Consider the following 16,965-nt stretch of genomic DNA (forward strand, 5'->3'; position numbering starts at 1 on the left):
CAGTTTCCTTGTGCATAATGTGGAGGTAATAATAACTAAAAACATGCCTCGAGGGGTGCAAATACTGAGTCGGACATGCTGTGGGAAACTCTGCCCAGTGCCTGCCCAATCCCTGCAGCTCAGCACCTTGTGTTCACTGCCTCTTTAGATTGCTGTGTCCCTCCTTTTGTCTTTATGTGTAAGGTGCCCAGACTGTTCACAGTTAACCCACCCAGACCAGCCCCCATATCACCTGGGACAAAGTTAATACACATCATGTCCTGGCCTTGGCAATCTATAAGGGGTCCGACCAGACCAAACCCACCCCCAGAGAAAGTCTGGGATGTGAAGGATGCAGGGACATGTCTTTGCTGGGGTAGAAAGGATATGTTTGACATTCTTTTTTTATTATTTTTGTCCAAAATCACACTTTTGTACTCTATGTGCATATTTTATATGTGCAGGTGTCCCTCCATATCCATGGGGGATTGCTTCCAGGACCTCCCTCAAGCACCCAAATCCTCAGATTCTCAAGTCCCTTATACAAAGTGGCATAGCATTTGCATACAACCTATGTACATACATCTTTCCATATACTGCAAATCATGTCTAGGTGACTTGCAATATCTAATGCAGTGTAAATACTATGTAAACAGTTGTAAGACTCTATTGTTCAGGAAGTAATGACGGGAAAAAGTCTGTGTTCAGTACAAATGCAGTTTTCTTCTGAATGTCTTTGGACTGTGTTTGGTTGCATCTGCTGATAGGGAACCCGGATGCAGAGAGCAAACTGTGCTCTCAGCTACATTGCCCTTTCCTGAGCTTCTCCAGCCTTTTTGCTGGGCGCCTACTTCCACAGCTTGAGCACTGGGTTCTTAATTCCCTGTCCTTGTCTGTAACTGAGAAAGCCCCTTTAGTCTCAGTTTCCTCATTTTCACAAATATAAAGAGGCACTGAGTCCAATGGACACAAAAAGAAAGACATCGATTCCAGCTCTGTCACTTTGATGCAAATGATTTAACTCCTCTAAGTTTTTTTTTTTTCTCATCTGCAAAATGGGGCCAATACTGCTGGTCTCATACTTGTGCAAGTTAAAAGAAATAATAGACCTAAATCAACTAGACTTCATAAATGATACCCCTTACTATTTGCCATGGTCACCATAGAATTTGATTCTGTGGTGGATCATCATGGGCTACTCTCCTTCCACAGATTATTCAGTGCCTTGAGGCCAGTGTCACATCTTGCTCCTTACTTCTTTCCTTCCTCCCCTTAGTGCTTCAGGTCACTGAAATGGAGGGAAATGGGTGACCCACAGGGAGACTCAGCAGCCCTCACGCCCGCCCTTTCCTCACCCAGGGAGCAGTGGATCCACCTGCAAGAGCAGAGTGGTTACTATCGTTACCCAGGGTGCTTCTCTCCAGAGGCACCATCCAGGTGAAACCTCTTGCCATAGTGGCAGGTGAATCCCAGGTCCTAGAGGGAACACACCACCTGACTGGTGGCCCCAGAGATTCCTGCTGCCTTGACTGAGAAATCCCTGCTGAACCCTTTGCTCAGCTGGAAACGAGAATGTTCTTGGCACTTCTGTCAAGGCAGTAGCCATAGTCCACGCTCCCTGAGGCCCCATGGCCATACTTGGTGGCTCACCACGGGCCAGTCAGCCCACCAGGTCCCTGTCCAGTCCACCCGTGAATGCATTCCCAGCAAGCACTGCCCCGCCCCCTCCAGCAGGGCACAAAGGCATGTTGACGGAGCGTGGCAGTCTCATTTGTAGACTCTCTTCATCCAGCAGCCAAGAACGATCTGTCCTGATGCTCACGCTCTCCCCTCGCCCGCCCTTCGCTTTCTGCCCCCACCCTGTCGCCCTTCCCTCTGCCTGGAGAGTGATTTGTCTGTGTTATGGGTAGGCCTGACAAACATTCCACATTAGCAGCTGAGATGTTGTTTGAAATGGGAAAATTGCTGGCAAACTGCTCCATTAGCGGTTCCAGTAACAAATACTCTGTTCCCCCAATGAAGATGAGATCGCGGAGGCACAAATTAATACGACTGTCTCCCCACTCTGCAGCAGGGATTACTCTTCAAGATGAATGGGTTCGGCCCCGCCAGAAATGTGCATCCACTAGATGTAGCCTCCGAGAGAGCCGGTTCCTCCCGCTCTCCCTCTTGCTCCCCACCACACCCCCTCCACACACCTTTCTCTGTGTCTTCCCAGCTGAGGGCTTAGGGAGCATCCGTGCTAAATTAGGAGGTGATGAAAAGATCTGAACCTTGGGGAGAAGGGAGATGGATGGGGATGAGATCCTGACTCCTCAGCCTGAGCCAGGTGTCATTCATCATCCATAATAGAGTGCCCCTCCTCCCGCTCAGGACCACTTCCCACCACACCTGTTCCTGGTGACGGAAATTCAGTTGAGAAATGAAAGACTAAAGAATGGGAAGATGCACTTGCTCCCCATGGCTCCTTCTCTTCCCAGGAAGTTCTGGGCCGTGGGCCTGCAGCATCTCATTCTTTCCAGAGTAACAAGAGAAGAAGCCTTTCAGGAAGTCCACAGAGATTCCAGCAGCAGCCCAGAGGAGAGTCCAGTCTGGGTCCCTGGAACCTGCTGGACGTCAGGAAGCCATGCTGGCCCGCGCTGTCTCCTTTGGGTCTCCCTCTCTCTCTCCCTGTGACTTTCTAAGCACTCTGCTTGGTTCCTCTGAAGGCAGCTGCCCCCAAAGGCAGCTTCCCCTCCCAGTCCAAACTCCTCCAGGACAGTCTCCCACTCTAGCTTCCCAGAAGACCCTTAGCCCCTGAAGGGTGCTCTGTTTACCGGACGCAGCTCTCTGCCCATCGCAGTGTTTGACCTGCCTCCCACAACGAGCCTGTGATGAGAGACACCACCCTGTCCTTGAGCACCAAGGTGAACACAGTGGCCCTCAGGGACCATTTGCTGGCAGGAGGATGGTTAATGGAGTCCTCTGTGCTTTTTTCTAGACGTCTGGAACAGAATTCCATCAGATCCATTCCCGCAGGAGCCTTCACCCAGTACAAGAAGCTGAAGCGAATGTGAGTGGCCACTGGGGAGCATTGGGCCAATGTCTTGGGGCGACGGGGTGGGGGCGGGGTAATTGGCAACGTGTAGAAGGCAGCCTGCCCAGAACAGGTCAGCCCTTCCCTGCTGGGCACTCAGCTTTGGACCTGGGCTGCTCTCCTAAGATTGAGAAGTGCCCCATGCACGTTGGAAGGCACAGGAGCTTGGACAATTCGCTCAGAGCCTCTCCCACCAGAACAAAGTAGAATTATCTGTATGGGAGGAAATGGGTCCCCTAAAATCCATACATTGTTAATGTCCTTGGTTTGGTGATGTGAAACCCAGGGCCTCAAGCTTGCTAAGCAAGCATTCAACCCCTGAGCTACAGCTAAAGCTCTGAAAGTAGGAGTTTCAATGAGACATGAGAGTGGCCTGCAGCTGTCTGTCCCACTGTCACCAACATTCCGACATGCATGCAGTCACATAACAAGTACTTGGGAAGTCTCCTGCCCTCAGAGCTTGGGGAGAGCTGTGAACAAAGCTAAGTCTGTACACAGACATGGAGCCTCCACCAAGCGGAGAGCTCAGGACATAATGAACATCAGAAACTGGGAAGAACTAGAAGTGAAAAAGAGAAATAGAAGGAGAGAGAGGACGATGGCTGTGGCCTCTGTGGAGGTGAGCAGTGGCTCAGAGAGGACCCTCCCAGCCGCAGTGCAGGTGACGGAAAGGCAGGCCAGCTCTCGAGGTGGTCAGGACTGTGGGAGCCCCCAGGCCACAGACAGGACTGTCTAAGTGAAATCAGAAGCCTGGGGGTGTGGCCAATATACAGTCATATGACTGAACCAACACCCCACAACACTGGCCAATCTCACCTCCCTGCTGTATCACACCAGCCCGGGAGACCCCGGCACAGCTGTGCCTTCCTCACCATAGCAGCTTGGCAGCACCATTGTGTCACATCCTCCTTCCCACCATAGTGACAATGTTGTCATCCTTCCCCTCACATGCCAACCTAAACATTGGTCTGTGAGTCACTCAGCACTGCACACGCTGAAGAGAGGTGGTAGGATTCAAAAATGCCATCACAGATACCAAGATTCTGGAGGGAGACCCCTTCCCTTTTGCAGGCTGAGAAATGATTTTGTCTGTCCCGGTCATCAGTGGGTTTCATTCCGCTTACCTGCTCTCTCTGCCCCGCCCCCACACACAGGAAGGAGAGAGGACATGTAGATGTTCACATGACTCAACCCTGTTTTTCCTTCCACGCCAGATTAATTCTCTGGTTTCTGGAGTGGGAGTGTATACACTAAGGATCTCTGCTGATTCCTTTTACGTTAAAAATAAACATCCCTGTGGAACAGTGGCATTAGTAGCTTTACCCCCAGATCTCAGGAAGCCAACTTCCCATCTCCCTGGAAATCCAAAGCAAACAAGATTTTCTCTTGGTTCAACTCCAGACGTGGAAACCAGCAGAATGAGCCAGCTCTGAGGGCAGCGCCTCCCTCCCAGGGGTAGCATTCCTGCTGGAGAAGCTGGATAAATATCAGCCTTAATATTTAAAACCCGTGGCCATTAATCTCCGGGTGTCCCTGTGCCCCAGCACACTCTCCATACACCCCCCCAATTTTTAAAGCCCAGCTTGATTATGCAGCCAGATAGTAATTTCAGTGAAAAATGACAAGTTCATCACTGCCCCAACCTATATCTCTTGCATGATTTAAGTCACCGCTCTAATTTTTTGTGAAGTCCAGGTAATTTAGAGCTTGGCTGTGTTTTACCATCCTTTCTCCATCCTATTGGAGTTGCCATGATAAGTGCATTCAAAATTCATGAGACCTTCTCAGTCATGACCTGGAAAGTGATTTTAATTTTTGATCATTCTGGTACTGCTGATATTTATTATGATGCCCTCCCTGCCCCCCAAGGGAATTGTAGTAGGGAAAGAGCCCACTAAAACATTTTTGACTAATAGAACTTCAGAAATCCAGACCGAAGTTTAATGGCTTAGGAGAAGCCAGGTCCCAGGTGAGGATGAATTTCAAGTCCCTAAGTATGCATTCCTCCTTGGTGTCCATGACCAATTTATTCCAAATATTTACCAGAAGGAAGTTTCTTCCTCAACTTTCAATGAACCGCATCCTTTTCTAGTCTGTTAACAGCAGATTAACCACAAATGGCTGTGTTCCTACCTATTTATGGTGGTCACTTGGGTATTAAAAAAAAGCATAGCTCAGCAGTAGCGCACTTGCCTGGCATGTGTGAGGCACTGGGTTCGATTCTCAGCACCACATATAAATAAATAAAACAAAGGTCTATTAACAGCACACATATATATGTATTTGTGTGTGTGTGTGTTGTTAATAGACCTTTATTTAAAAAATATATTTAAAAAAAAAAAGAAAGAAAACACTTTCAGGGCCAGGAGCAGTAATGCACGCCTGGTAATCCCAGGGGCTCAGGAGGCAGAGGCAGGAGGACTGAGTCAAAGCCAGCCTCAGCAATTTAGCAACTCACTAAGCAACTCAGTGAGACCCTGTCTCTAAATAAAATACAAAAATAGGGCTGGGGATGTGGCTCAGTTTTCAAGTGCACCTGAGTTTAATTCCTGGTACAAAAAAAAAAAAAAACCACTTTTAGGAAAAAATAGTATCAAGGTAGAGAAACCATCTGTCTGGAGAGAAGAAGGCACTGGAGACTCAGCACAGGTTTCATAGAGCTGATCCTTGGGAGCCTGACACCTGGGAGCCCAGCCTGTGTCGTTTAGCCTGGCTGGTGTGTGGAGAGTTCTCCTCAGCTGCATGCTCTTAAGTGGAACAGTCTTCCATGGGCTTCAGAACTTCTAGTGCTTCACATTTAAGTTCCTGGCTTCAGCCTTGTATGCACTTGAAGTTGCCTTCTTTGTTCCAAACAGTCTGGAAAAGCCACTCCCTCTTGGTCATCCAGTTTATAAGCCCCAGGGGATTAAGGTGGGTCTGAGACTGACCAGAGTCTAAAACCCTGTGGTCTAAAATACGACTTGGGGACCACTGACACAGAAATCTGCTGGAGCTTTGTTGACTATGCAAATTTCTGTCCCCCAAACCTCAGCCTACCACATCAGACTCTCCGCGGGTGCATTTGACTAACACCCTAGTGAGGTTTGCGAACCACTGGACAAGAGTGACCACAGTGCTCAGTCAGTTCTAAGGCACTCGCTGTGGACTGCTTTTTCCCAGCACCCCCAGGCTGCTTACTGACTTGCTAAAATGCTGAGGCTGGCCTTGAACTCTCAGTCCACAGCGAGAGGGCCAAGCCTGGCGGTCAGCAACAGCTGGAACCTTCCCCTGTCTGCCTTCCTGTCCCGAACCAGGCATTCTGCATCCATCATAATGAAATATCAGGAAGGGCCTTGACCTGGGTGTCAGGAGACATGGGACACCCACTGTATACCCTAATGACTGTCAAGTCACTGTGGCTCCAGGCCCTTGACCTCAGGGCTGCTGTTTTCTTCCTGCAGAATTAGGAATTGAGACAGTGCACTGATGCATGGAATCTTAAATCCAACTCATGGAAGCAGAGAGTAGGGTGGTGGGTAAAGGCTTATGGTAGAGGTAGGGTGGGGGTGCTGGGAAAATATTACTCCAATGATGCAAAATTTCAGTTAAACAAGAGGAGAAGTTCAGGAGATCTTTTGTGCAACATGGAGATGATGGTTAATGACCACATGCTTGAGAATTGCTGAGAGTAGATTTTGTCACATGTAAGATGTGTATAAGGTGATGCACATAGTTCAAGAGCTTGATTTAGCCATGTTACCGTGAATATATTTTTCAAAACATATTATGCACATAAACATAAACATCCTTTTAAATTTTTTAAGTTGGGGGGAAATGGCAAAGTGACTGCTAGAGTCAGTTCCCAACTGAACTGTCTCCCTTTTCCATTCCCCATTCTCCAACACCTCCCTGGGGCATCCTACCCCCGCTGCAGGAAGAGTTGGGGCCAAAAGTCTAATTGTGGGCAGAGAACAATTTGCTGTCACAGAGCTAAAGCAAAAGACTCCCTAGAGCCGGGACTCCCTCTTGTCTGTGAGAGGTCAGAGTGCCTTGAAGGGACATCCCGTGGTCAGGAAAATAGTCAGAATAGGCCCTGTTCCTAGTCTGGTGTGAGCAGATCTGCTTGTTTGCCTGAAATGCTTTGCTAGGCAGCCGCGCTGAGGGCGAGCAAGATTAGGATAATCCGGGGAATTTGCTTAAGACCCTTATACAAAAACGGAACGCTGAAGAAAAGCCCCACGTAAGCTGGGGCGTCTGGGTGTGATCTGCGGATTTGTTAGAGGCAATCTCCCCAGCTAAAGGGATAAACGAGGCAGCTGTGCCAGAGAGCTCGCATCCTGTGAAGTACCTTTCAACTTACAGCTTTGGAACAGGGAGGCAGAGAGCAGAGGTCTAGGCAAAGGTGTCCTGCACCCCTTTCTAAGGCTATTAGACGGACTAGGGGAACAGCTTGGGGAGGCTCCCCTGCATGTGCTTCAGAGACTGGGAGGCTGGCCTTGCCAGGGGCAATTGCTTAGAATCTGCTCCGATGTTCTTTATTCTCCATATCTATTTGTCTCCTCCTTGTTGACCCACCAAGACCCCAGCTCTCCCTCTCCTGAACAAAAGCAAGGTACCATTGATTTATTTTGCTAAAGAAAAAAGAACCAGAGAGGTTTGTTGTTGCAGGAAATTGGAGCATCTCTCCTTCCAGTGACAGGAGCCCAAAGGCCAGCCCTGAGCTAATGACTCTGAGGGAGAGAATTCCCCTCAGTGAAGAGCCATTAGCAAGGACCAGAGACCAGGAGCTCAGAAGTCCCCAGGCAGCTTAAAGCAGGCAGCCTGAGGGCATCTGAGAAGGAGGTGGGGCAGGAGGGCAAGGAGGTTCCTCTGCACCTGAGAGGCCAGGTTAGCCTCCCAGTGGCCCGGTGTTTGGAGAATCCTTCCAACACAGCCACCCACCAGCTCTGGACTAGATCACTTCCGTGTGCTTTCTCCCAAGGGAGGAGCACTCCAGCAACAAACCCCACCTCAAAGGCGTCCACTGAATATCCCATGATGTGCTTATATCAGGGCCTGGAGGACACATGGAACCAGACAGAGGCTTAGGTCCTTCTTCAAAGCCGCCTCTCAGTTAGGGAGGAAAGGTCAGTGGGAGACAAAATGACAAGGTCTTCCTGGGAATTAGCGAGCACATGCCCAGGTGTGAGGCAGGAAGGTGATGCCTGTGGTTGGGGAGGCTGGTTTCTCTTTCATTTGTCACTAATGCTTGATAATAAGACCTAAGCCAAAGCTCTAAATGCAGCTTTGCACCAACAAAGCGAGGCCACGCGGTGCCCAGCCGCAGGTTGCAGCAGAGACTCCGAGGGGAGCATTCTGTGGCGAGGGAGACTGGTACAAGGGCAGTGCCTTCCACTGGGCAGGGAAGCAAGTGTTCTTGAGGCGCCTTCTCCTGCACTGTGAATAAATGCATGGCTTCATTGATCAACTGATCCTCACCTTTTGAATGCCCGAGCTGCCCAGTCCGTACGTAGAGGCGGCAGCTCTCACACCTTCAAGCTGCGTTCTCAGACTCTCCCATTAACATTTCCAGAGACATCAGCAAGAATCAGATATCGGACATAGCTCCAGACGCCTTCCAGGGCCTGAAGTCGCTCACATCGCTGTAAGTGGGGCTGGGGGCTGGGGACAGAGGGCAGGGGGCTGGGGACAGAGGGCTGGGGGTGGGGTGGAGGTGGGGGTGGGGACTTATCTTTTCCAGGAGGTATTCACCCAGCTTTATGCTCCCCTACACACTGTGGCAGCCTGGCAAGAGAAACAAATATTTCTTTGAGAGAAATTGATCTTGGGGAATATTTCTACAACTCAAATGCATTATTTTTATTGATTAAGTGCCCGGCGGCTTTCCCGGTTATTGGCTTCTAATTCGAATGCATCTTTGCCCCTGTCCTCGCTCCCCCGCCTACCGACACGCCGCAGCAGGGCTGTCTCTGGGGACAGCAGGAGAGGATGGTGACCGTGTCTGTTACCAAGAACCCCTCGCCTCCAGCCCCTCCCCTTCATGTGGCCCTGCTGAAGGACAGACTCTTCTCCTTCTGCTAATTTGGGTGTTTTTCTCGAACCAACCTGGTGGCTGCTGCTCTGAGATGATGTCCATGCCATCCTACTGCCCATAGGTGTCCATTTTGGAGCCAAAGCCTCACCAGCAAGGGCCATGAGACACACAGGCACGGGAAGGGGATTCCTTTAATGGCTCTCCACAGTGGCTTCCTCAATGGACACTGTTTATATCGTCTGGTGGACTGTTCCCCTGCCTCCCGAAGCCCAGGGCCACAGGGGGCCCCTCAGAAGTAAACGGGCCATGTTCCATCTCTCCGTGCAGCAGTTTGCCTGATTCCCAAGTAAGGAGGTGACCAGCTCACATTCCCCACCTGACCCCATCCCGTTGTGTGGCCTGGGGACAGGGAATCGCTGGGGTGGCTGCTGCTGCCTGTGGAGTAAACTAGCTTCATGTACCAGAACACAACATCTTTCTGGGATTTCAAAGCAGGGCAGTGTGTGGGAACGGTGCCTGTTTGTCGTGCTGAAGACCACAGGGGAGAAGCAAGAGAGGGGCCTGCCACCGTGGTCCTACCCCTACCTTCCCGTCCCCCTTTTCTGCCTTCCCTCAGCTGGGATTTAGGAACCGTCTGAAAACAATTGCCCAACATGAGATGGCACACCACTAAGCCCATGTGACAATGTGTCCTGGGTGTGGTTGGCGCCAAATGGCTCTCACCTCCAATGTAGTCATTCATCCATGCATCCAGCACGTGCCTGCCATGTCCTGAACAGTGACACAGGCACCGAGACGATGGCCTCCTGGAGCCGAGAGTTGAACATCCACATATCCATGCCCAGCTCAGGAGTGGCCACTGTGAAGGGCCAGAGGGCCTCTACCCACCCTGCTCAGACACCGCTTCAGCAGGCATTAACTAGGTCACACCCTGTCCTAGTCTCAACTCTAGGGACCCAGCCGTGAGCAAGTCACCACACCCATGAAGCTTGTGTTAACGGGAGGAGGTAAAAAAAAAATAAAACAGGATAAAATAATAATAGATATGTTAATAATATAACAGAATAAGGACCAGTGCTGTGAAGAAATAAAATAGGGCAACAGGTTGTAAAAAAAAGAAAAACGAAATATTTAGAAGCCCCCAGAGAAAGAGGTTTGAGCTTAGACCAGAAAAGCCAGGCAGGTGCACACACAGGTGCCCCTGAGGTGGCACACAGGCTGGTCCCTTGAAGCACAAGGACAGTGGAAGGACCCACCCCCAAACCCCCAGTCCCGCCATCCACCAGCTCTGCCCCATTAGAAGTCCTGACGTCCACCGAGACGAGCAGACAGTGGCATCACTCCATTGGCACAGCGAGCGGTGGGACATTAATATGAATTACAAATGCGAGTCTGAGCCATCATGCTGACTTCTATTTAGTCATTAATTTGTTGAAACATTAATGAAACACACCCGCAGGCTGCTGGGGACACTCGCTCTTTACTCCAGTGGCATCTAGAAATGGGGGGTTTGCTCTAACACTTCCATTTTCCATTTCCTCACCCTAATATTTTGGCTCTTCAAATGAGTGTCACAGCCTGGATTTGTGGTCAGAGTGGAAATTGAATGTTTCCCTCATTCTGTCACCTTGGGGCCGGGGGGGGGGGGGCGCGGGGGGGGCTCTTTTAAAAGCAAACAAACCAAACCTTCCTTGGCTCAGTTGCTTGGAGAGTGACAGAGACAAGTCTGGACAGGAGACAGAAAGTCTGTGACCAGGGAAGTGCAGGTGCCCAGGAGGGTCTCCTGGGCACCTGTGCTGAGGAGCAACATGACCCAGGCCCAGAGACCCTCTGGGTGCAGCAAGGCAGGAGGTTCCTTCCCCAGGCCTCACAAGGCGCCCATGACGGGGCCTGGGAAGAGGAGACAGCAGCATGAGACCCTGTGGGCCTGACAGAGAAGCAAAGGGTTCTGAGTTACCAGGTTCCTGGATCTCAAGGACTACCTGAGGAGTGGGAAGGAGCAGCTTCCATCGCTGGGAGACAACAAAGCTCCTCCGCTTTTCCTGCCAGCCAGTCCTAGGCCCAGCAGTCCCTGTGCCATCTGGAGATGACCCCAGAGAATTCCTAAAAGGAATTCCTCGGATGCAGTGGAAGATCTAGAGGAAGCAGTCTGTAGGCTGGGCTCAGCCTGACCGGTCCCCCTGGAAGCAGGCTGGCCAGCCTCCCCCACTGCTTGTCTACTGCAGGGCATGAGTCATGTCCGCAGCTCGGGGAGGCACCCCCAACAGGCTGCCTCTGTTGTGAATAATTTGTTGGGCCGGGCTGCCCAGGAGTGAAGTAGGATGGATCCCATCTCCCCTGGCTCCAGGGCGGCCTGCTCTGGGCTGCGTTTGTCCAGCTAATGCCCAGAAGAGATGAGGTGGGTTGGGGAAGGAGGTGACCTGCGATACTATGCCAGAATTGGCCCCACTGATGATGTCCCATAAGAGTAGGTTACGGTGGCCTCACATCATGGTGACAGCTGCCATCGGCTCTCTTCCAGGGTACTCTACGGGAACAAGATCACTGAGATTGCCAAGGGACTCTTTGACGGATTGGTGTCCCTGCAGCTGCTGTGAGTAGGAACCTTGTCACTGTTTGCATCTCTGTTTGTAGGCCACGGCCTGAAAATGGTGAGCCGTGCTCTGGAGAGTTCTTTTGCCTTTGTGCACGGTAAGGAAAGACTCCTGAGCTGCCCGTTCCTCACCTCCATTCCCGCCTTTGGTGAACGGAGAGCCAGGGAGTTGGCAGAGGGATGCTAAGGTCAATGTGCACAAGAGTGACCCAGGCACGAGTTCCTAACCACAAGTTTGGGGCTAGAAAGTAAGAAAGAGTTGGATCTTCCCAGAGGAGTTATCTTGCAAAGGAAGGGTAAGAATTGAGAGAACTAAAACATTCACAGGCCAAATTCACATCCTTGGAGAAGGGTGGGTGTGGGCTGAAATAATTAGAGAAGAGCATAATCAGTCACCGCTGTGACTATCCGGGTAAGCTATGGCTGAATGGGAAAGAGTTTATTCAATTTAAAGGAAGATTTGTTGCCTTGAATGTTGAACTCTAGATTATTTATTTGCATTTATTTCATGCTGGTCATCTGAGCTTAAGTGTTTGAAGAAGATAATTGGACTCTGACATGGAGAAGGAAGGAAAGGAATTCAGCTTATATTTTAAGATTTTATGATGAAGGCGCATGGTCATCTCTGGCTTGTAATTAGATAGCTGTTGCATCTACATGTGGTAGTGTGGGTGTGGGACTGTATGGGGTGTGCATATGTGCGCGTATCTGCTCTGTGACTGTCATAATTCCTACTGGTATTGGGAACTGATCTCAAATATCCTGTGAGCAGTGGAGAATACCAAGTCTCAGAGAGGTCAATGGCTCCCCTTTAGTCACACAGCAAAATAGATGTGGAAGAGTAGAATAGAATTTGCATAGCCATGTGGCTCAGAAGCTCCCAGCCTTCCTAATAGCACATGGTGTGTTTGCAGAGTGTGCAGATAGTTAGGTGTATGTGACTACATCTTCCTTTTATAGTCACAGGCAGTGAGGAAGAGGTCTGAGCCTTCTCTGCCTCCCATGTGCAGTTAAGAGGGGCTGTGGTTTGGGTTTGCAGGCCAGGAGTCGAGCTGGATCTCCGGGTGGGCGGGAGGCAAAGGAGCAAAGGCTTTTCCTCCAGCCTTTCCCATCTTGTACTTTACTGCTTACCCTTCCCATGTCCTTCAAGACTCGGCCCTGGACAGGTCCTCCTACGACAACACAATGATGTGAGTCAGGTTGGGATGAGATGCCCTGCCAGTCTGTGGGCAGCAGATCCATCAAGCTTGTGTGGCAAAGCTGAAAACCAGAGAGGACAGTCTCTCGGCACCTCCTGTCTCATTCCTTATGTCTCTATGTGGGCATTTCTTATTCCAAGGTCCCAGCCTTCAGTGGGCCTTCAAGGCTATTTTTTAGAATGGCAGGCTGGGCTCTGCGGGGAGCTGGGAGTTCCACAGATGGTGTTCTCTGCTCATGGCAAAGAAGCTGTGAGTTATAGCTGCTACCACAAGACTGGCTAACTGCAGCCATCAATGCCCCAGAAGAAGAGTAATAATACACCCGCCTAGAGGTATATATGGGGGTGTACCCCCCCCCAGGCTGGTGTGATGCCCTTTTATCAGGTGTGTGTGTGTGTGTGTGTGTGTGTGTGTAAGGAAACTGCCCTGGCACCCACTAGGAGGCATGGGATGGCCATCAGTGCCCAGCACAGTGAATGGCATGAGTCACAGACTCCATACAGTCATATTTTAAAAGAAAGTCAGTGTGTCTCAGCTCCAAGCTAACATGCCAGTAGGTTTCTAGAACCAGCAGGACTTTGCCTGGGCTGGGCAGTTGGCTCCAGTTGTGTGGCACCATTTTGAGCAGATGGCATTGACTAGCTGGGGGTAAGAACAAAGCATCCTGGTCTCAAGGAGACCAGAAGTTGACACAACTCAGACGGCTTGCTTTCCAGAAAGAACCAGCGGCCGTTGGTTTTTGACCTGCTGCTGAGCAGCTGGAGAGCAGGTCCTGATTAGATCTAACTCCGAGTTCAGCCAGCGTGATTGGATTTCTCCTGATAGACCAGAGATGCTCTGATAAGGCTCCATAATTCCCTCTCCTTTGACTTGAAGGCTTTTTGTCAGAGGTTTGTCCTTTTTCTTCCCTCTCCACCTCTCAAATGATTGACGGATCACTAAGTGGAGCTGTCTCTGCCACAGAAGTGGTCCTGAACCTTTCCCTTCCGGCACTCACTGTGACGCCAACAAGTAGGCGCATGAGAACTGGTTGTGCTTCCCCCACCCTGCTTCCTCCCCATTTTTCTGGACTTTTCAGCCATTTCTCCCAAAATGCCCAGTCTATCATGTACCCAGCCAGCCCCCTGGGGTGGTTTTCTTGGCCTGTTCCTGTGTACAGGTGGCCAACACTAATAGTAGAATATTCCAGAGTTTCTCAGCAGCTGCAGCAAAAGTATCTATACAAACAAGTTTCCACCAGCCAGGGAATCCAGGAGGTGCCCCTAAACTGATGCCCTGCCTGGAGACCCACAGGGCTGCCTCCTTCAGTTTAGTCCCAAGGTCTTAGAGCTCAGAGCAACCTCAGAACTCCAAGCCTCCCAGCTGGCTGGTGCCGAGTCCCTCCCGTGCCTCCTCTGACAAATCCTCCTGTCACCCCTTTGCAGATGGTTTCTGTGATAAGTGCTCACTGCGTATTTGGAAGTTAGAAAGTACTTTCTTACACTAAACCTTTTCCTGGCTTCTGGGAAACTCAAAAGTCTGTCGTCATTGTCTTCAGATGTTTGGAAATAGCCACCATGTCTGCCTGTAATTACTCCTACACATGCTCGTTTCCTGCAGGCACTCACGGTATGAACACGTATCTGTTGTTTATTACCACCAATGTTTATTGACTTTGGGGGATGCAAGATAATCTAGCATCTTCCCCCCTTAAAACAGGCTGCTAGGAAGTGACCTGGGTGCCCATTTGGACAACAGGAAGGACATTTAGAACTGAAACACCCCACGTGGATATGTCCCAACCCACAGTTAGAGCAGCATGGCTCATGGGGCAGTCGCTCCCAACCCCGTCTCCTCTGTTCCCTCCCCGCCCCCAGGCTCCTGGGCTCCTGGGACATCTGTGGAGATGGTGGCCTGAGTGGGGGTAAGCTGGCGTGCCCTCGGGTCCCTCGCCTCACAGCTCAGAGGCTAGAACCAGGCCCAAAGCAGGGAAAGTGGTCAGCATGGCACTGAGCTGTCATTCCCGCCTCTGATGGACAGCTGCAAGCTGTGCTGTCACAGCTTTCCCCAGGGAATGCAGAGCGTTCATTCAGTGCCCACTGATTACATGGCGTGCCCAGGGGAGTCACCCACCAGGGCGGAGGGTGGCCACTGAGGTGAAAGCTTTTCCACCTGCCCCAGGAGGTTTGACACTGAACCAGGCTGTCTTTGGGCTGGAACAAATTAAGGCCACCCCACCTGTTGTTCCATCTTCTTGGAAGGCAGACAAAACCATCTGAGGCTCTTGGAGTTTGCCAAGCAACATGGCAGTTCCAGAGCAGTGAACAAAACCTCACTCCATATAGCTCACTTTCCCCCACCAGCTGTTTCACACGAACCACTCCCTCTTGCTCCCGATCATAGGAGTAGCTATTACTGGATTCCTGATACACTCCAGGACCTGTGCTGGACAATTTCGTGCCCCTCATCTTATTTAATCTTTACAACAATACTAAGAGGAAGGCATTAACAAAAGCCCTATTTTACAGAGGGGGAAACTGAGGGTTCAGTAACCTGGCATGGTCACTCAGCATGGAGGGAGCCAGGATTGGAACCTGGGCAGTCTGACTCTAGAGTCCATACCCTGACCCACAAAACATCCTTCCAGAGACCTCTTCTGACCCAGACATGGGGAGGTATGCAGAGCCAGTTTTGCTAAATGCAGAAAAGGAATTCCCAGCTGGCTCAAGCCCAGAAGAAGCTGCTGCTGAACCATTGATCTGTTCCTCTTATTGTGCCTCAGTTTCTACCCTGGGCTGCTGTCTGTGGGAACCTGACCTGGGTCACTGTCATCCTCCTGGGGAGGGGTGTGCCCTGAGCCCCATGGGAGGCAATTGGGGAGCCCTTGTTCATGGAAATGGCTGGGTTGGGATGAGAGAATCCCTCCCGCAGTGGAAACAGACCCACTTGGTGGCGCGTCCCTGAGAAGGGGCTTTTCCCTCTCATGAGCCTGGTGTATTCTAAGGAAAGCCTGGGAGACCTAAAGTCTGTTATGGTCATGTGCCCTCCTATGTCCCTGGAGTAGAAGGAGGTCCTGTTCTTCAGACAGGCCACCGAGTGGCTTTGCTGTTTCCTTCACCTCAGGAATCACCCTGACAACCCACAGCCCATAATAACAGTGCAGCCATCATCAAGACAGAAGGGAGGAGTTATCTCCGCCCCTAAGTGGTACTTGGGGAGCTCCTCCTGTTTCCTCTCATGAGCCGCACGATGTGGTCTAGAGCATCCTTTCACAGCAAGAGAAGGTTCTGGTCAGGGTCAGAGTCATAGATAGGATAACTCCAGACATCTCTGAGTTCCTCCCCATGCCCAGTAAGTCACTAAAGGTGGGAAAACATCCCCATATTAGTAGAAGGATGAGAACAATGTTCTTAGGTCAGAGTGGTCCTTAGTACATTTAACGGATAAAGAAATGTGGGATGGCAGAGGGCTGGTTCTAGAAAACTAGACAAGAGGGAGAGCACATTAATAATGGAGGGCTGCCTCCGCCCCCTGCCATGTGGTCAGGAGGCCAGAGGAGCCAGGACCGCACTGACCCTTCATGCCCATGTGAGATGGTGCAAGAGACACCCAGAGAACTTTCTTCCTAATAACGAAGAGACTTTCTAACCTATTCTTTAAACATTATTCTCCCTCTGGAGGAGCCAGAAGGCCATGAGCTTCATTTCTCCATGTACCTGCACCCGGTGTCTATGAGACAGAATCTGACTCCCAGCCTGATTTTAGGAGAAGGAGGTCCACAGAGCTTTCCCCTGGCAGGTGCTTGGGACTGTCTTCCAGGACCTTTCCTGGAATAGCTTTGCCCCTTCTCCTGGATAAGGGCCTCTGTGCTCTTTCTTGGCACCAATTTCCTAAGAAGACCTTGCACTTCGGAGTTTGGAATAAGCTCTTGGCATCTTCAGACAAACACTACATAAAGAGGAAGAGTAACATCAGCAATGGTTCCACAGACCACAGCATGTGTGAGAATATAAACACCACCCAGAATGACAGCTTTGGGCCACCAACTCCACATGTGGATGGCTGTAGCCGCCAGGGTGATCTTAATGCAATCCATCATTAAAACTGACTCCAGATGTTTGGACTT

The 16,965-nt window shown here is 50.7% G+C and overlaps 1 protein-coding gene across 1 annotated transcript in view; it reads left to right on the forward strand.

The window, feature by feature from the left end:
• Slit3 (slit guidance ligand 3) overlaps nucleotides 1-16,965 on the forward strand; it is a 563,280-nt gene that overhangs the window by 456,698 nt on the left and 89,617 nt on the right. The window contains exons 11-13 of the mRNA XM_048814838.1: nucleotides 2,960-3,031; nucleotides 8,607-8,678; nucleotides 11,590-11,661. Of these exons, the coding sequence (XP_048670795.1) occupies nucleotides 2,960-3,031; nucleotides 8,607-8,678; nucleotides 11,590-11,661 (216 nt within the window). The remainder of the gene's footprint in view (nucleotides 1-2,959; nucleotides 3,032-8,606; nucleotides 8,679-11,589; nucleotides 11,662-16,965) is intronic.

The sequence above is a fragment of the Marmota marmota genome, unplaced genomic scaffold, assembly GCF_001458135.2.
Source record: "Marmota marmota marmota unplaced genomic scaffold, marMar, whole genome shotgun sequence".
Classification (NCBI taxonomy): Eukaryota; Metazoa; Chordata; class Mammalia; order Rodentia; family Sciuridae; genus Marmota; species Marmota marmota.